Here is a 20435-nt window from a genome sequence, read left to right on the forward strand (position 1 = left end):
AATTAAGCTGGTGTAAACATTAAGAAGCTTATAGGGTTGAAGTTTTATTCTTGTTTTGTTTCATTTTTGACCCTTCGAGATTTGGAAAAATACAAAAAAAACAAAAAAACAAAAAACCTTCATTGTGCTCTCTCTCTGTTTCTTCTCTCTGTTAAATATTGTATTGTAATAACAAGAAAACAAACATTTTAAATGCCAGGACATGTTTATTTAAACACTATTTAAACTAAGTTTAAACCATTATTTAATTCATTAATTTATCAGTTCATTTAACAATACATACTTCACACCTACTATGTGTCAGGTTTGTGTCTACATTACTTTAAAACAAAAAGATATAGATACAATTCCCATAAACTTAAAATCAAGTGTAATTGTGTTACACTTTTGATTTATGTCAGTATGATCACTCAGATTGATATTTGTTATAATATCTTATTTAAATATTAATTATTATAGCCCCTCCGTTGGGTGTTTCTTAAGGTAGAACTCATTGATTACCTCACCGGTGACACAACAGAATGATTAGGATGTATTTGTTATTGTTCTTACTGTTTTTATTTTTTGTTGCTCTTATTTTTAATAATTCTTATTTATACTTACTATGTACTAGGTAAAGTTCTAAGAAGTTTATATACAGTGACTCATTTCATCCTCACTACGAGCCCAGGATGCATTTTTATTAATCTACACTTCATTATTGAGTAAATGGAGGCTCCATGTAGATGAGGTTTCTTATGTCTGAATTTCAAAGGCATTCTCAATCTCCTAGTTTAAGGTATAGTTATTAAGAGGACTGTTGATACTTTTTACATGAGCTATTCTTCTTTGCTTTTCTTCATTTATTGCTTTCTGGCTCTGAAATAAAATGTTCTTAAGAACATTTTAAAATTTCTATGCTTTCATACTCAGTGCTGGTAATGGTGATAGATAGAGGTGTATGTGTGCATGTTTGTCATTTAGTGTGCAGGTATTTATTGGGCATTTTTGGGTCTGGAATTCTGTGACCTTCGGTTTTAGAAATTTTCTTGTATTCACTTTTTTTTTAAGATTGAAGACAATTTTATTTAAAATATATATATGTATGTATATGTATATATATATATATATGATATAATTTACATTCCATAATATTTACCTATTGTAACTGTACAATTCAGTGACTTTTAAAAGGACAACTTTATTATTTTTTTCTGGTTTTTGTAGTTTTTTTTAATGTGTTGTATTAACTTTTGATAATATCCTCCCAACTTGTTATTTTACTATTATTACTTTTAATTAGATATGGGATCTTCTGGCCTTATTCCCTTCTTTTCATTTTTTTCTTTTAAAATTTTTACATTGTATCTCTTTAATTTTTAATCCATTTTCTAGAAAAATTCCTGAACTCTATATCCCAAATATCTTGGCATTTTTTGGTTGTCTAATATTACAAATTTCCAACAACCTATTTGCTTCTGAATCTTGTGAATCTGACAGTAATATATATGTACATATGTATATGCTTCATATATAATTTCTATATCATCTAAGTTTCAATTATTTATTTTTTTAGCTTCTGTCTTTTACTTTGGAAGAGTTTCTCATATCTGGTAATTTTTGAATATTGATTCAGTCTTAAGAAAGAGGCTATAGAGAGCTGATTTGAAACTCCCGGTGATGAGTGCATTTCCTCAATTGGTAGGATTTACTTAGAGTGCTCAAGCAGGGACCTCTACTCCATTGGAGGCATTCTTAGTCATCAGTGTTGATGGCTTTGTTCCTCAGACACTTTTGATTCTTACAGAAAATCTGTATCCTGGAGGACTGTGTGACTGGCTGACAATGTTCTTGGAGTTAAGTAGTAGAAGGGTACTGAGGAACTCACATTAAAATAAGAATACTGGATTCAATTATCTCATTTTTTATGACTCTTCATCCTTGGCCATCACCACACCTTTTATACGCATTCATATTATTAGTTGCAGTTTCTTCCCAGAATATACTTCCAAGTCACATGAGAAAATAATTAACATTATTTAGGATAGTGGAAGAATCAGAGATATCAAGTTGTTCTTCACTCAGTTTTTCTACCCACACCTATGTCTTATCTTTATGTATTTGCACCATGGGGTTCGATACTGCTAAAGACAACTCCTTTGGAAATAAAGTGACATAGGATGAACATGTTTATAATAGTGCTCTTCAAAGATCTCTTCTATGGCATCACAAAAATCATAGATCATATAGGAGCAGAGAGAAATGGCAATGAATTTAACTTGGAGGCATATCAGAAAAGTGTCTAAGAGGAAGAGACAAATGCTTTTAAGCATGAAACATGGTTAAGTGTAAGATGGGCCAAACAGGCAGAGCAGTGTTCTCTCTTATCACTTGCTATTTCTTACTCAATCATACTGACATTTTAGCTACATGATTTTGCAAACTTCTTTTCTTTTTGTGTTCCCCCCAAATAGCCTCTAGTATGATATATTTCAAGAAGACTCAACTCTCTGACGGGTGAGAAAGCCAACCCCTACAGCCTCTTAATATCATGTAATTAGCAAAGTGCCAGGATTACAGTTAAGGCATAGATTTGTTTATGGAATCAATGTCTTTCGCTATTTCAACGTCATGGTATTATAAAAATCTTATGATATTCTTGAATCATCCACAATTTAGTGAAATTTCATATTAACACAGATTGTACTTTATGCCTGCACGGTCAAGCAAGACAGCCCATATTAGATGTTGATAAATAATTTTGAATAAATGAGCAGATGAATGAATTAACTAGTCATAGTCTATACTTTAAGCATTATTAAATTAAATGCTGTAGTATAAATATCATTACTTGGAAAGCACAAAGGAACCACCAGAAGAAATAAAACTAGGATGTTTACCTCATAAATCGCCAGAAATTATAAATTTCAAAAAAATCCTGAAATAGAGAAAACAAAGGAAATTCCAAGGAAGCAGAAAAAAGTAATGTGCTAGGAAAAATAAATATATTGATTTGGGAAATCAAAATCAACTATGTAAAATACACTACAAATTGATCTTAAAGTGATTTTTTAACAGTATATATATTTTTATATATTTTAAGATATGATATATATTTATATATTATATGTATTTTATATATATTATATATATTTTTTTAACTGAGTAAAGTGATAGAAGTTTATTAAGCTAGGATACAGAAAAAGCTATCAGGAGTGAGAGGAATCCCAAGAGGGTTGCCAGCGAGGGCATCCAGTAAAAGTATTGCTTTAAGAAGAATAACGTGGATAACAAAACTGCCATCAAGTTTCATTCTGTTAGGCTTGTAAATGTGTACATTATGTTTGAATACAATACTTTTGTATTCATTTCACATATATCATGAACTGAAATTTTTAAAACTATAAAAATCAGATATACGTATATAATTGCATATATGTTTATCCATCTAAATATGTTTTCTACTAAAATAAAATAGATAGTGAAGTTTATTTTGATAAATATTTGACTAGTATACAATAAATTGTCATAGGTTGTTGAAAAAATAATATCACTACTCAGTTCTCCTTAATACATTCAAATAGTCAAGTCTTTATGGATCTGTACAACAGAAGGAGATAAATTTAGGAAAAGTATGGGTACCCATAATTTTAAAATAGGCAATATATTTTTTGAGATTCCTTGTGCTGTATTCTAGAGAATATCTTTCCTAAATACAAAATAAATATCCTACATATGTCTCATTTCTTTTTTATAGATATGTTTTTAACTACTAAAACTGACTTTCATGTTACATGATAATTTCAGGTCCCATCTTTAATACATTTGCAAAACTGTCAGAGGTCCACACTTATACACAGGTAATATAGTACTAACCACAAAATAACTAAAGAAATTTCCAAAACAGATTTAAAATGATTTCAATACATCATAACTTAATTGTTCTAGCAAGAAAAATTAACTAATATTATGTCATGGGTGTAGACAGGTGTTTTGGAATAGTAACATTAATACATGTATGTTATTTGTAAAACACAACTTCCATATCATCTTTTGTCTATTGTCATTCCCAAACCCCATACTTGGCAAGCTTGTTTTCTCCTTAGACTGTCCTAAATCTCTAAAACCCATGGTCTTCTCTTATACAACAGTGGGTCCTTCTAGGCAAGGGTTGTTATGGATGAAATACAGTCTTAACTAAATCTCTGTAGAAATGAACCAAGAGAAATTAGGTTCTTTTTCTGAGAACAAGGGGAGGGCAGGTAAGAAGCAAGTGTTGTGAGCATGACTGAGAACTATTCTCCTAGTTCTCCCCCATTTCTTCCTGTCATGAGCGTGATTCATACCTGACTTCCTATATAGCAGAACCAGTGATTCCTACTTGGTTAAGGAAATGACATTAGATATTCATAATCATGATAGAAAGTTACACTGAATTACAATCTGAGAATTGAGCAAACAAACATTTTGGAACCTCCCAGCTTCCCACAACACTCCTGCCTTCAAACATGGTGAATGGACTCAAATCTGTGTTTCTGAGAATATCATAAACAATTCATACACATTCAAAGCCTCTACTTTCTCTTTCTGCCTAAACAATTTTAAAAATCCTGTCTCTAGTCCCCCTTTTGTGTTCCTTTAATACCTTCGGTTCTGGATAACAGACGGTGAGCTGAATGCAGTCTGGTCCAGGTGTTCAGGGTCTTGGTTCAAAAGCATAGGCTATATGTACATGCACAGCCCTCGATTCCTAAGTCCCATGATACCTGTACTAGTGTATTGGGTGTTTAAGAAAAATGTCCTACATATCCTAAAGGGGTAGTACAAAACTTAGAGACACAGATGATTGCGTAGCAATCAAACTAACCCTTATGGGAAGAGTAAAAAAGTCAAAGCTGTCCATTCTTACTGCTATATGATGATACCTAAGTGAATTATTTCATATGCATGTATATATATGTGTGTGTGTGTGTGTGTCCATGCACACATGTGTGAGCATGTACTTAATGAAGAGGAATTGAACACAAGTTTTAGTAGAAGGGAGTGATGTTAATACTGCAGAGTTTTTTTTTTCCCTGTGAGGCCTTGTAGGACACATGGTGGAAGCACTTACACAGAATGTTTTAGTCCCTCACATATCCATCCATTTCTTTTTTTATTCACTTATTTTTTAGTGTCTCTAATTCAATAATGTTACTGAGTACTTAGTCATCTCCAAGTCAGGGTAGTAAGAATAAAAAAGAGATTAAACACCATGAACCTTGAAAACTTTATGCTAAGTCAAACAATTCAGAGACAGATAGCCACATATTGTGTTATTCCATTTATATGAAATATTAGGAATAGACAAATCCATAGAATAGAAAGTAAATTTTTGGTTGCCATGGGCGGGGTGAAGGAGGTGACTGCTTAAAATGTATAGGCTTTTTTGGAGAGATGACTTAAAATATTCTGGAATGAGATAGTGGTGATGATTGCACAGCACTGTGAAAGTACTAAAACTCACTGAATGGTACACTGAACATGGTTAATTTGGGGGGCTCCTGGGGGGCTCAGTTGGTTAAGCATCTGACTGTTGGTTTGGGCCCAGGTCATGATTTCATGGGTTGTGAGCTCATGCATCCTGAGATGAAGCCCTGCCTCAGGCTCGGTGCTCAGTGGGGAGTCCACTTGAAGATTGCCTCCCTCTACCCTTACCTCCACTCGTGCTCTCTCTCTCTAGTATAAATAAAATAAATCTTTTTAAAATGGTGAATTTCATATTAATTGACTTTTATGACAATTTTTAAAAAGTCGCAAAGCTCTCTTATGGAGATTCGGCTGTTTTTTGGCTTTATTTAATTATTTGGTTTTGTGCAGGGTAGATTTTATTTTTTAAGATTTTTAAAAAATTTATTCATTCGAGAGAGAAAAAGAACGAGCGAGAGCACGAACAGTGGGCAGAGTCAGGAGTCAGAGGGAGAGGGAGTAGCAGGCTCCCCCCTGTGCAGGATGCCCCAACAGGGGGCTTGGTCCCAGGACCTCAGGATCATGACCTGAGACAAAGGCAAATGCTTAACCGAGCCACCCAGGTCCCCCTGTGCAGTGCAGTGCAGATTTTGTTAAATAAAATAAAAATAAAATAGAATAAAATAAAATAAATAAAACTTCCTTTTTTCCCCTCACTTTGTTTTTAAATTTAAATTCAATTAGTCAACATATAGCACATCATTAGTTTTTGGTGTAGTGTTCAACGATTCATTAGTTGCGTATAACACCTAGTGCTCATCACATCACATGCCCTCCTTAATGCCCATCACCCAGTACCTCCATTTCCACAACCCTCAGTTAGTTTCCCGGAGTCAAGCGTCTCTCATGCTTTGGCTCCCTCTCTGATTTCTTCCCATTCAGTTTTCATTCCCTTTCCCTGTGATCCTCTGAGCTATTTCTAATAGTCCACATATGAGCGAGACCATATGATAATTGTCTTTCTCTGATTGACTTATTTCACTTAGCATAATACCTTCCAGTTCCTTCCATGTCAACGTAAATGGTAGGTATTCATCTTTTCTGAAGGCTGAGTAATATTCCATTGTATATATGAACCACATCTTCTTTATCCTATCTTTGAAGGACATCTCAGCTCCTTCCACAATTTGTCTATTTTGGACATTGCTGCTATAAACATTGGGGTGCAGGCAGTGAGGTTTTAATAAGTTTAGCATACATCTATTCCTATAGGCTTCTACACAGAAGGTGATGAGACATATCTCAACCAATGAAGATGTTACTTGAAAGACATATTCCCAGTGCAGGTTCAGTGAGTTAACAATAGGGCTACTACCATGCTTCTACACCTAAGTTTACATACACTTAGATCTTGGGGGTGGGGGGGCTGTTTGTTTGTTTTGTAGGCTCCACACCCAGTGTGGAGCCCAACATGGAGCTTTAATTCATGACCATGAGATAAGCTGAGATCAAGAGACAGACACCCAACCACTGACGCACCCAAGCACCTCAGATCTTAATGAAAAATGTGTTAGTTGAAAGAGGGTTTATACACTGTGTAGTTTTAATGAGTTATGCATATGGCTATTCCCATATGCTTCTACATGTGTGCAAACACTTTATTTTTTATTTCTTTTGATTTTTTTTAAATTTGAATGTAATTGACACACAATATTATATAAGTTTCAGGTATACAACATAGAAATCCAACATTTCTATACGTAGTGTTAGCTCACCACAGTGTAGCTGTCACCACACAACACTATTTATTACAATATCATTGACTGCATTCCTTATGTTGTACCATTTAGTCCCATGACTTCCTCATTGCATGACTGGAACCTGTATCTCCCACTCTCCTTCACCCATTTGGCCCATCCCCCCACCTTCTTGCCCTTCTTGCCCTCTGGCAACTACCAGTTTGCTTTCTGTATTTATGGGTCTGATTTTGCTTTTTGTTTGTTTGTGAATTCATTTCTTAAGATTCCGCACATAAGTGAAATCGTATGTATTTGTCTTTCTCAGTCTAACATAATTTCACTTAGAATAATACCCTCAAATCCATCCATGTTGTCTCAAATGGCAAGATCTCATTATTTTTAATTGTTGCATATTTTCTTGTGTATATATATATCACATCTTCCATATCCCTTCATCTGTCAATGGACACTTAGGTTGCTTCCATATTTTGACTCCCGTAAATAATGTTGCAATAAATAGAGGGGTGCATACGCCATTCCAAATCAGTGTTTTTGTTTTCATTGGATAAATACCAGAAGTGGAATTATTGGATCATATGGAATTTCTGTTTTTAATTTTTGAGGAAACTTCATACTGTTTTATACAGTGACTCAACTATTTTTTCTGGATAAGTATTCCCCTAGTTGCTGCCAACTTTTAGGTAGTATCAAGAAGATGAGAAAGTTGATTTTGACTGCTGTTTTTGTTTGTTTGTTTTGTTTGTTTTTTAGTTTATCCATTGCTTGTATTAGGGACAAACTTTTTAATATTATTATTTTGCCATTTTCTCTTTTTTTTTTTTTTTAAGATTTTATTTATTTATTCAACAGAGATAGAGACAGCCAGCGAGAGAGGGAACACAAGCAGGGGGAGTGGGAGAGGAAGAAGCAGGCTCATAGCAGAGGAGCCTGATGTGGGGCTCGATCCCATAACGCTGGGATCACGCCCTGAGCCGAAGGCAGACGCTTAACCGCTGTGCCACCCAGGCGCCCCTATTTTGCCATTTTCTCTTATATCACTCACAGTTCACCGGTTTTTATGTGAACACAAGTATTTCTCCAGGATAAATGCCCAGGAGTGTAACAGTAAATTGTATGATAGTTCCAGTATTGTCTTTTAAAGGAACTGCCAAAATATTTTCCAGAATGTCTGTCCCACTTTATATTCCTACCAGTAATGTATTAATGATTCAGTTTCTCCGCCTTCTTGCCAGAATCTCATGTTGTTAGTAGGTTTTATTTTATGTTGTGTCACAGTTGTGTAGTGATATTCTATCTCAATTTTATTTTTTATTTGTGTATGGCTAATGATGTTAAACGTTTTTTAAATTGTTTTATTTAAATGAAAATTAGTAAACATATTGGTATTATTAGTTCAAGGGTACAATTTAGTGATTCATTAGTTGCATATAACATGCAGTGCTCATTACATCAAGTGCCCTCCTTAACACCCATCACCCAGTTACCCCATCCTCCAACCCCTCCCCTCCCGCAACCTTCAGTTTGTTCCCTATAGTTAAGGGTCTCTTATGGTTTGCCTCCCTATCTGTTTTTTATCTAATTTTTCCTTCCCTTCTGCTATGTTCATCTCTTTTGTTTCTTAAATTCCACATTTGAGTGAGATCATATACTATTTTTTATGTTATCTATTTGCCATTTGTATGTCCTGATCAATGAAATGTCTGTTTATATTTTTTGTCTATTTTCTAATTGGATTTTTTTTACCTTTGAGTGTGTGTGTGCGGGTGAGTGTTTGTGTGAAAAACTGTGTATGTGCGTTGGTTAGGTCTTGGAAATATTTTTCCCATTCCGTAGTTTGTCTTTTCATCCTCTTAAAATGGCCTTTAGCAGAATAAAATTTTTTTAAGGTTTTTAATATGGTTTAATTTTTCACTTTTTTTTTTCATTGTGCTTTGGTGTCAAGTCTAAGAACTCTGCTTAGTCCTGGCTGGTAAAGATTTATCCCATTGCTTTTGGAAATGTTTTACAGCTTCAAATTTTTCATTTAAGTTCATGATCCATTCTTTTGAGATAGTTTCTGTGTAAGGTACAATCAACAATCTTGGTTTAGGTCAACAGTGTTCTTAGTTTTGCCTATCAAGATCCAGCTCTTCCAGCAGACTTTATTGAAAGGCTACATTTCCTTTATTGAATTTCTTTTGTTTGTGTGTCAAAAATCATTGGGACATATATGTGGGGGTCTATTTCTAGATTTTCTATTCTGTTTCATTGCTCAATGTACCTATTCTCTGTCAATACCACAGTCTTGATTATTGTAGCTATGTAAGTCTTGAAATTGCAAAGACTCCATCCTCGTTTCATTATGTGTTTTCAATTGTTTTAGCTATTGTCATTCCTTTGATGGTCCAAATAAATTTTAGAAAAATTTTGTCTATATCAACATAAAATCTTGCCTGGATTTTTATAAGAATTGCAACACACCTGTGTATCAGTTTGGGGATAACTGATATCTCTTCCCCCATGAATATTGTATGTCCCTTCATTTAATTGGATTTTTAAAAATTTCTTTAATTGGCAATGTATAGTCTTATTAAATAAAATAACATACATATTATTATAATATATAAAGGTAACTACCATTCCACCTTCTACTTCTGTGAGCATAACTACATTAAAATACCTGATTTAAATAGGATCATAACAATATTTGTTCTTGTGTGACTGACTTATTTCAGTAAACATAGTATCCTTAAGGGCTATCCATGACGTAGCATATGACAGTTCACTTTTTTGATGCCTGAATAATATTACCTTGTATGTATATACTGCATTTCTTTACCTATTCATCTATCCATGGACCTTTAGGTTACTTCTTTATTTTGGATATTGTGAATAGTGCTGCAATAAACATGAGAGTACATATATGTAATTGAGATCTTATTTTCAGCCCTTTGGGGTAAATACTCATAAGTGGGATTTGGGGATCATATGGTAATCCTATTTTTAATTTCTTGAGGAACTTTTTTTCATAGTGGTTGCACAATTTTTCATTCCCACTGGCAGTGGACATGGGTTCTAAGTTTTCCACATCCTCACCTAAAATTCTTTATTTGATTGATCTTATAGTTGCCATCCTAACAAGATGAGAAATGATTATCTCATCGTGGTTTTGATTTGCATTCTCCAATGATTAGTGACACTGAACATCTTTTCATACCTGTTGTTCATTTGTCTGTCTTCCTATTAAGCAGGAGTGGTGAAAAGCATAAAATGTATAGTGCTTCTGGAGTAAAATAATGAAAATGTTTCAAGTTCAGGAACACAGAATCACATTTGCTGCTCCTGAGAGATAGAGTTAGATGAGCCCAGAAAGAAGCCTATTTAATTTGTTAACATGGAAGCCACTGGTGAAATTGACAAAAGCAATTACAGGTGATGGATGTGATAACAAAAAGACCAATTAGAGGGAGAAAGATTTCAAGTTGAGAAAGTAAAGGGAAAGATGGTTACAACTTGTTCTTTGAACAGGTCCTCAAGAGGGCATGACCCCAGGCTGACCTGAGCACTGAACCCAGGCAATTGTAGGCTCCTCATGCTCTCCCCTGTCCCTGGACTGTGCATTGCACTTGCCTCCCCCACACTAGAAGCTACCTTAAAGACACAACCTTAAGACAGTAATGTGCTGCTGAGACCATCTGGATGGTATGCATGACTGAACCCAGTTAAGACCTCCGTATAAACGCTTAAGATTCTGGCCGGCAGGTGCAAAGAGCTCGTCATCTTGCAGCCACCCAAGTTTTGTATGTATGTTCTCTGGCTTATTAAAACTGTCACCTACCAACCTGTAGTGGTCTGCTTCTCTCTTCAGTTTCTGCTTGCTCTCTACGTACAAAAGCCAGTTTATGGACCAACACTTGTTCTAGAAGTTTTGAGGTCAAGGTAAGCAGAGAACTAGGGTAAAAAGTGGAAGGTGGTTATATATTAGAGGAGGGTGTTGTTTTGTAAGATTTTAAAATGTGAGATTATAAAGAAGGACCAATTAAGTAACTAAATGTAATTTGATTGGTATAGTTAACTAAACTGGGCAGAGATAATAGGTATTCTTTTAAGTTGGACAAAGAGATATAAGAATAAAAATTCAGCTTATTCTATAGTCCTTACAAAATTGGCTCAGATCATGAGACATTAGTATAAAAGTACTATTCTTTCAGTCTTTCATTTGTCCATTAAAGAATCTTAAATATTCGAAAGAGATATTTAATTTTATTTATTAGGTTCACAACTGTAGATAAGAGGAAACACGTTGATTTTGATCCCCTCTCATGCTGCTTATAAAACATCGTACTGCGTGTTACATTTGGTGAAGAGATCTATCTACCTGAACCTCCAGATTGTGTGCATTCAAAGGTCCACTTGAAGTAAACTGGGTATCAGATTAGTCAGTAGTGAAAAAATGTGTGTGTCATGGTTAGGAGAGACCTGTTCGGCCAGATTATCTCAGACGTCCAGAGACTTAAAATTCATTACATTAATGACGTCATATATAGGATAATTTGTAGTTTCTCTTTCAGGAAGAAGTCATTGAAAAAACACATTTTAGTAGTGATTAAAAGTATATAACACAAATTTTCCAGAGGAAAGAAACAATTGGTTTTCAATGTAGAAATTATAATAGCTATTTGGAAACAGGATCACCTACTCTCACTTTATTTTCTAATGAAAGTGGGCTAATTAGGGTTTTTCAAAGATATGTATTCCTTCTCACAGAACTGAGAAGGAAAAAAATTCACAGGAAGTTTGGTTGGCAGACCAGTTGAGATTCTCAAGACACGTATTTAGAAATGCATCACACAACAAGCTCCAACTCATGATCAAATAGTACTTCCTGAAATATTTTACATCTCTTGCCTAAACAGGTCTCTGTCATGGAAATGTCTTTTTTTTTTTTAAATCTTGTTTATATATCATGGGATTTGATGTCCTTAGAACCTGAAACAATCCTTATGACACAGTCTCGTATCTGCTTGGTTTTCACCCCATAGACAATAGGGTTCATGGTGGGAGGCAAGAGCAGATAAACATTGGCCACAATGATGTGGCAAGATGGAGGGATCGTGTGGCCCCCAAAGCGGTGGGAAAAGAAGGAGAAGAAGGCTGGACTGTAGGAGAAAACAATGGCACAGATGTGGGCAGTGCAGGTGCTGAAGGCCTTCTGTCGAGCATCTGCTGAAGAGAGGCTGACCACTGCCCGGAGGATCATGGTGTAGGAGATTGTGATGCACAGGATGTCAAAGCCCCCAATCAGGAGGGCAACCGTCAGACCGTAGATAACATTGACCTTGATATTGCCACAGGATAACTTGGCTACAGACATGTGGTCACAGTAGGTGTGGGGAATTACATTCCCTTTGCAGTAGGGCAGGCGCTTGGTGAGGAAAGTGAAGGGAATGATGAGCAACACCCCTCTCAGGAAAGTAGCAAGCCCAACCTTTGCAATGACAGGATTGGTGAGGATAGTTGAGTAGCGCAGTGGGTAGCAGATGGCTACATAGCGGTCTAGGGCCATAAGCATGAGTACTCCAGACTCCATCCCTGTGAAGGTGTGGATGAAGAACATCTGGACCAGGCATCCACTAAAGCTGATTTCCTTAAGATGGAGCCAGAAGATGCAGAGAGCTTTAGGAATTGTACTAGAACACATGACAATATCAGTTAGGGAAAGCATGGCTAGAAAGTAATACATGGGTCTGTGCAATGAATCCTCATAGCGGATGAGGTAGAGCAGCCCACAATTCCCTACCATGGCCACCACATACATGGAGCAGAATGGGAAGGAAATCCACATGTGTATATCTTCCAGTCCTGGGACTCCTCTAAGAATGAATGAGGCTGGGGTCCAGTTTGTTTCATTCAACATTAGCATGATGAATTAGGGCTAAAATTCACGTGTGTTTTCTAGAGTAAGAAAAAGAGAAGGAAAATATACTTTATGGCTATTGTCTCCCTCTCACACCCATGTTAAAATTCCATAGTGCATTTTAATGATCAACCAAATTTTCTGAGAGTCAGGGATTAGTGGGTTTTTTTGTATATTTGCTGTTTATTAATTAAAGTATCTATTCATCTAACAAATTCTTATTAAGCAATCCAAGTTCTCACCACAGATACTGCTCCTACATTATTTTTTTAAAGATTCCAATCCTCACAGATTTATAATCAAGTGTAACTGTGTTATGACTTCTCCTAAGGGTTTTTGTTAGAATACCTTACTTACCTATTAGTAAGTGTATGCATCTCCCCGTTGATGTGATCTCAAAAAGACTTATTTGATTACATCACCAATGACCCAACAGGTATCATTATTTTATATTCATGTTGTTAATTGATGGCCAATAATTATTTTTGATTACTAAGTTACTGTTTGAAGTATTTGTAAACATTAAATCGCTTTTCCCCAATGGAGCTTGGGGTCTCCCAATTCAGTAAAATTTTTAATTCACTCTTCTCACTTTTAGGACACCTCATTTTTCTCCTGTACCTATTTATGCTTTTAAATTTATATTCAGAATAAACTTCCAATTAAACCTAGAGAACAGCTAAATGTTGCTTCAGATGCTGAATCTGTCACTGGTAACAAATCACTTCTTTCCTTCTTTCTACCAATCTGTTTTTCCTTCAGACATTGCCCTCTGAGATTATCTGGTGTCTATGGCAAAATAGAAAACAAATAAGCAAAATAAATATTACCTTCATATTATTATTAAAGGCAAGGATACATCTTTCCTCCAGTATGCTAGTTACTCCAGTAATATTTATAATTCGATAAGATGTTGACATCACTGATATTTATTGTACTCATCTGTTCTTTCTGACTTGGTTTACAGTTTTTCCAAACATTAGCAATGGAACCCACTTTAGTTGGGTTCTAGTGGGAGCTAATATAAATGAAAATTTAATACTTCTAGCCACATATCAAATTCATTTTTTTCCAAGAGAAAAATTCATTAATCCCAAATTCTGTACTAACAACTAAACTTCATTTTCAAGTTAACTAAATATTGGGGGTAGATAAATAGCATCTCATTCTTTCATTAATCTCTTCCTTCCTCACAAATATTTACTGAGCACTCTCAATGTGGTGATGTGGGGAACCAGACCCAGTTTCATCCTTTAAAGATTTCAGAGTTTAATGGAGAGACCAAAGGGCACACAAATAATGACAGTAAATGTAACAAACTAAAATAGAGGTGTGTACAAGGTCCAAAATAAGCACTACTTTAGTAAAGTGGATGTGCATTTTTGGAGTGTTTGGAGGAGGCGTTAGTGATTGACAGGACCATGATGAAGAGAAGGTGTTTGATATCTACCTTGAAGGAAGACATGGTGTAAGGTAGATACATTTGTCAAAGGAATTCCAGAGGAAAAAAGTCAGTATGTGTAGAAATCAAAATAAAAACAAGCAAACGAACAAGCAAAGTGAAAGAATCAAGTCTGTGAGAATTCACAGTATGAAGGGACCAAATGATAAGCTGGCCATTTGCCCAGGGGCTAGATCATAAAGACTCTTGTAGTTAGTTATCAGATAATAGGGAATTCCTTGATAATGGAGAGTAAATAACAAAGAATTCACAAGAAGCAGAGGGTCAGGAGTGAACCCTGTGGTGCTTGGAAGACTTACTAAGCAGTGAGAAAGTCAGAATCCTCCTCTTGCCCCTCATGGGAGTACTCTCCAACACTCAGACCATTCCCAGAAGAGAGAGCAGAAGGAGGTGGAAATCTTTGAGATATTGTCATCTCTGTTCAACAGGTAAGCAAAATAAGAATTAATGAGAGATGGAAGCTGATTAGAATGGCAGGTAATCATTTAGTTCACTGACTCCAACAATAAGCAATTTATGGAAGATTTTTGCTTCCTGAAAGGAAAGGAACTTTGGCCAGGTTTCCCAGACAACCCAACTGGTTCCCATTAACCACCTTCTCAGTAACCCTACAATGACCAGAAATAGGAAAAGGTGCCTATGATTTTCCACAGAAAACTGTCAACTAATATGCTAGAAATTTTACCATTTTATTAGGCAGAACACTTTGAGCCCAGAACTGATTTTTGTAATTCATTTAATCTCTTTGAGGTGTTTTTGCTCTTTCAATGTCTGTAAGATCAGGTCAGGACAACAGGAGTAGAGTCTTGCTGAAATATATGGATTTTAACCCAATCTTTCCAATTCCTAAAGGTATACATGTGGACGATTTATAGCTTCCTTAAAAATTAGATAACCTATCCTTTTAATACAGATAAAAATACTACTGTAAGAAATAGAGTCTAGAAAGCAAATCCTGAAACACAAATTAAGCCATCTAATTTATGACAAAGGAAACAGATTATGAACAAAAATCACATTTTCAAGGGGTCTTGGCTAGCTTAGTTTGTAGAGTTTGTGACTTGGTCTCAGGGCCGTGAGGTCAAGCCCCAAGTTGGGTTAGAGCTTACTTTAAAAAAATGGTATTTTCAATAAATATTCCTAAGTCAATGGGTGTATGTGAGGAGAGAAAAGAAACATACCTTGTTCCCTAAATCACGTGATACACAAAATCAATCTTAAAAAAATATTAGAGACAAATATGAAATACAAAACACATGTCTTCTTTGATATTTGGAGTAGGCAAAGATTTGAAAACAGGACACAAAAATTGCTACCCATTAAAAAAAAGATTAAATTGTTACAGTTAAGTTTTATTTGAAAGACACTGTTAAAAGTGAAAAGATAAGCCACAGATGAAGAGAGCATATTTGCAAAGCATATGGTCAACAAAACTTTCATATCCAAAATATATGAAATATTCCCACAATAAAAATAAACAGGTGGGAAGGGACAGATTACTATACATTTCACCAAAGAAGAACAAAAAAATACCAATAAACACGTAAGGAGGCACCAACTTTTCTAGTCATTAGGAAAATAAATGGAAATTGAATCCCTCATGACATAGCAATACATATCGAACTAAATAATTCAAATGAAAAAGACTAAAAATACCAAGTATTGGCAAAGATATGGAACAACTGCTGGTAAGAGTATAGAGTTGAACTATTTTAGGCTTACCTGGTGGTGATGGATATGTGTATGGCTATTAGTTCCATTCCTAACAAAAACATGCACATATTTTTACCAGAACATATCAACGAGAATGTTTATTGCAACACGATTGTAATATGTCAGTAATCAAAAACTAGAAAATACTGAAATGTCCATTCACGTTAGAATGGGTAAGTAAAATTTGGTGCTTTTCCACGATGAAATTCTAGATAGCAATGAAAATAAACAATCTATAACTGCATGCACAATATGGATAAATCTCACAGTGTTTAATTTAAAAACCAGACACAAAATAGTGTGTCATGTTTGATGTCATTCATATAAAATACAAAAATGGATCAAACTAATGTGTGCTGATAGCAACAGGGGAATGTTCTCCCTAGGTGGGAGAGAGTGGAAACTGGAAGGAAGCGTATGTAGAGGGGTCTTTTGAAGGGCTGCGAATACTTTTTTTTTATATACAGTTGTGAGGTCTATGAGTTGCAGTTGTGAGAATTCCTCAACATGTAATTGTGACAATTGCATATGTATATTAGAATTTATCAAGAACAAAAGAAAACATATTGCTGAGAAAATGAAGGCGATAGCATGGTAAAACACACTACCACATTTTAAGTACTCGATACCTGTATTTGTATGTTCTTCTTAGACTCATAGCAATTTAGGCATTTACAAAAGTTAACATCATAGAAAGCAATTGAATTTGCCACTAAATAAATTCTCTTCTGTGTTCCCTCAAAGGAAATATTAATTCTCCCCGCCATTAAAAAAAAAAAGACTATTTTAACATCATCATCATCAAATAGGGAAAACAGTCACATGGAAATTCTGCATCACGTATGATACCAAGAGAGGACAATCAGATTTGTCAAAAGGTAACCTGATTTGGAATAGCAAGGAAACACAGGTCGAACATGGGAATAGCATGCTCTTCAAGAACCTCTTCTTACATCATTGTAATGGTAGAGTTATACTAGGTGTCATAGAAGTGCCTGTTAATCCATCCTAGCCTCAGGAGAACCTTCTAAGAGAAAAGACCAAGGGCCCTTAGACCTGAAGCATGAATAGGATTCTGAAGGATCAAAATGGAAGAGGCAGTGTTCTCTTCTGTTGTTATTTGCTGTTTCCTACTCATCCCACTGGTATTCTTGTCTTTGGAACACAAGGTCCTCTGTCCTTTTGTTGCTTCCTTCTAAGGCCCCCATCAAAGGTTTCCCTTGAAGAATGAATAGGAATTAGCCTTATTGTCTTGATTTCTGCATGGAAAGAACTACTTGGGTTGGAGAAAAAGATACTATATTTTTTATCCAAGTATGTTTCCTTAGCTCTATTGCACTTTAACACTATATCCATGCGTAAGAAGCAGGGAGAGAAATTAAGAAAAACCTAAGCACCACTAAATTAGAAACTGAAAATATTTTTCTGGGATTACAAATGCACTTTTTTGAAGGATGTGTTTTTAAAAAGTACTAGATAACCATTCTCTTTATACTCCTCAATTTCCTTTTTATCTGCATAGCTGTAGTCATTAAAACTGGCTTATGCTTACACAATAGGTCCCATCTTCAATGTATTTGCAAAACTCTCCAAGATCTAAGTTAAAGATCTACGTGTTAACTACAAACGTAAACAGTTTTCTTTTTCAAAACAAATTTAAAAGAATTTCGATGCATCAGAATTCAATTTGTTCTGCAAGGAAATTTGATTTATATTATGCTGGCATGTAGACAGGGTTACTGACATAGTCATATTAACACATGATTGGCACCAAGCTTATAAGATACAATTTTGATATCACCTGCTCTCTATCCTCATTCTTCACCCCTATAGGTAAGAAAACTTGTTTTTTCATTAGACCATCTTCAATTCTTTACAGCCATATTTTTCTTTTCATATGAGGATTGTTTGCTCCATGTTGTTTTTGCTACCCAAAGTCAAAGGAACAAAGTCACAGCTCAGTCTCTCTAGAAAATAATCAAGGAAAATTACACTATGATTTGGAGGATGAGTAGGGGAGGACAGGTAAGAAGCAAGAGGAAACTGGTCATTGATCTAATGGTGGAGAACGATTTTCTAACTATTCTCATTTTTCCTTGTCATGGGATTGATTCAGGCCTAACTTCCACCACTACTGAATGAAGATTCCCAATAAGATAGAGAAATAGTACAAATGATCATAATCGCAATAACATTATGCTGAATTTTAATGCCTTTTTGGGAAAACACACATTTAAGAAGAACACCCAATCCCACACAATACTTCTGCCTTCAAATTGTATGAATGAAATCAAAGATTTATTTCTGGAAAAATAATAAGCAATTGGTATATACCCAAAGCTCTTCTCCACTTTACCTTACTGCCTACCAAAAAAAGAAAGAAAAAAATCCTGTCACTACCCCCTCTTTTGTATATCTTTAATACCTTAGTTCCTGGATAGCAAAACAGTAAGCCGAATGCAGTCTGGTCCAGGTATTTAGGGTCTTGTTCAAGGAAAATCACAATCCAAAAATAAATGTGCATGTGCAGAGCCAACCTCCAACTTCCTTGATATCTGTATTATTGAACTCAGCCTTTAAAGGAAAATGTGTGTCTTGTGTCCCAAGGGAACATTCCAGTGTACTGGAGACACAGGGCTTGGTGTTTGGATCCTAATAACCTCAATGGGAGGAGGAAAAAAGAACAAGAAATTTCCATTCTTAGTGCCCAAACATGGATAAATAAGTGAAAAATCTCACATGTGTGTGCTTATGTGTTAATATGTATGTACAGGAAGGTAAAGGATGAAAATGAACACCTGTTATTTTAAATTAAAATTAGGAATTAATATTTATTACAGATTTATATTTCCTTTTTTCCCACTGCCCTGGGGAAAAATAGATCAAAAGCTCTTGAGCAGAGAATTTCTTGGATTCACACACATATTCATTTTCTAATTTCTTCTTTTATTCATGTATTGTTTCATCTCTTCATTTGATTACTGTTTATTGAAAACTTTCTAGTCTCCAAGCTATGCTAGGAAATATGTAGGCATGGCCCTGGTTTAAAAGCTTACATTTAAGGGAGGAAAATGGTGACAACTATGGCAATCTAAAAAAGAAAGGAATCAAAAGTTTAGGCCTATTACACCTACATATTAAGTGAAGAAAAATTAGGTCAATATAGATCTCAACATTTTACTGATACTGGTGCCCTTCTCACCAGTGCATTCCTTGGTAAATGTTGTGCCTTCCAGGTTTTCCCATAGAACACAGTTCTCTGATGGCTTCTGGCTTTACATAAATACATCGACTACAGCATGCCCACTGCCTTTACCTTGTCATTGTTTTCTCTACTTGCTGCCAGGGCAACTCAGGCATTTCCACTTTCTCTAGGCTTCAAAGAGGCACTTTGTGTGTGAGTTTGTCTTATATCACAGAACTTTTACCAGGGTCTCAATATAGTATCTACAGAAAGCTCCCCAATTCAATGAATCCTCTATGTTCTTCTGTCTTACATTCTGGTCTCCTTGATCAATGACCCTTAAATTCCAATGCACTGGTTCCTATCTTTCTCTTGCAACTCATTCATAGTGCAATCACATTGAGATTTAACCTTAGTTACCAGGTTGGCAACCTGGAGAGGGCGATGACCATATTCTTGTATGAGAGAGACGCCCTCATTGACTTCCTGCATGAGGGTAGCCTTAACTCTTACAAATAAAGAGGTAGACCATACTCTGAGGGTTCAGAGTTATGCAAAGCCAAATCCTTGGGGGCATCCATCCAGATACCCACATGCAATGTTTCAGGATCCCAGGTTTTCTAAACCAGAGACAAGCCGTTAATATAACAGACCTGCCTTGCTAAGTATTAAATGACTATTGGGTTTTGCAATTCATTTTTCAAGGTCAAATTCACTCCTCAGCTGTGTTCTTTTTAATTCAGGGTATGAGTCTCTGCAAACTCTTTGAAATCTATTGCACTTTAACTTACTCTTGGTGAACTGCCTTCGTTTGCTCATTATTGCTTAACATGGTCTCAATACAACATAGTAATAACCAGTAGACTCCATGGTTCTAGCCATTGTTCTCCTCCCCCTACCCCCATCATCTCACCATCGGTGAACTCTTCAGCAAGTATACCATCACCTTGTGCTAGGAACTAACTGCGCCCCCTTCTCCTCTCAGATTGGGGT

At 35.5% G+C, this 20435-nt stretch overlaps 1 protein-coding gene across 1 annotated transcript; it reads right to left on the reverse strand.

The window, feature by feature from the left end:
• Positions 1-12123: 12123 nt before the first annotated feature.
• Positions 12124-13089, reverse strand: LOC123782690 (olfactory receptor 52N4). Its single transcript, XM_045782963.1, has one exon. It carries the CDS (start codon positions 13087-13089, stop codon positions 12124-12126), a length of 966 nt encoding a protein of 321 aa, XP_045638919.1.
• Positions 13090-20435: the final 7346 nt, after the last annotated feature.

This window comes from Ursus americanus, chromosome 16 (assembly GCF_024610735.1).
Source record: "Ursus americanus isolate L20-20 chromosome 16, mUrsAme1.1.p, whole genome shotgun sequence".
NCBI classification, from domain to species: Eukaryota; Metazoa; Chordata; class Mammalia; order Carnivora; family Ursidae; genus Ursus; species Ursus americanus.

What these genes read in the sequence shown, in the direction of transcription:
- LOC123782690 (XM_045782963.1), bottom strand. Translation starts at nt 13,089, where the DNA reads ATGCTAATGTTGAATGAAACAAACTGGACCCCAGCCTCATTCATTCTT.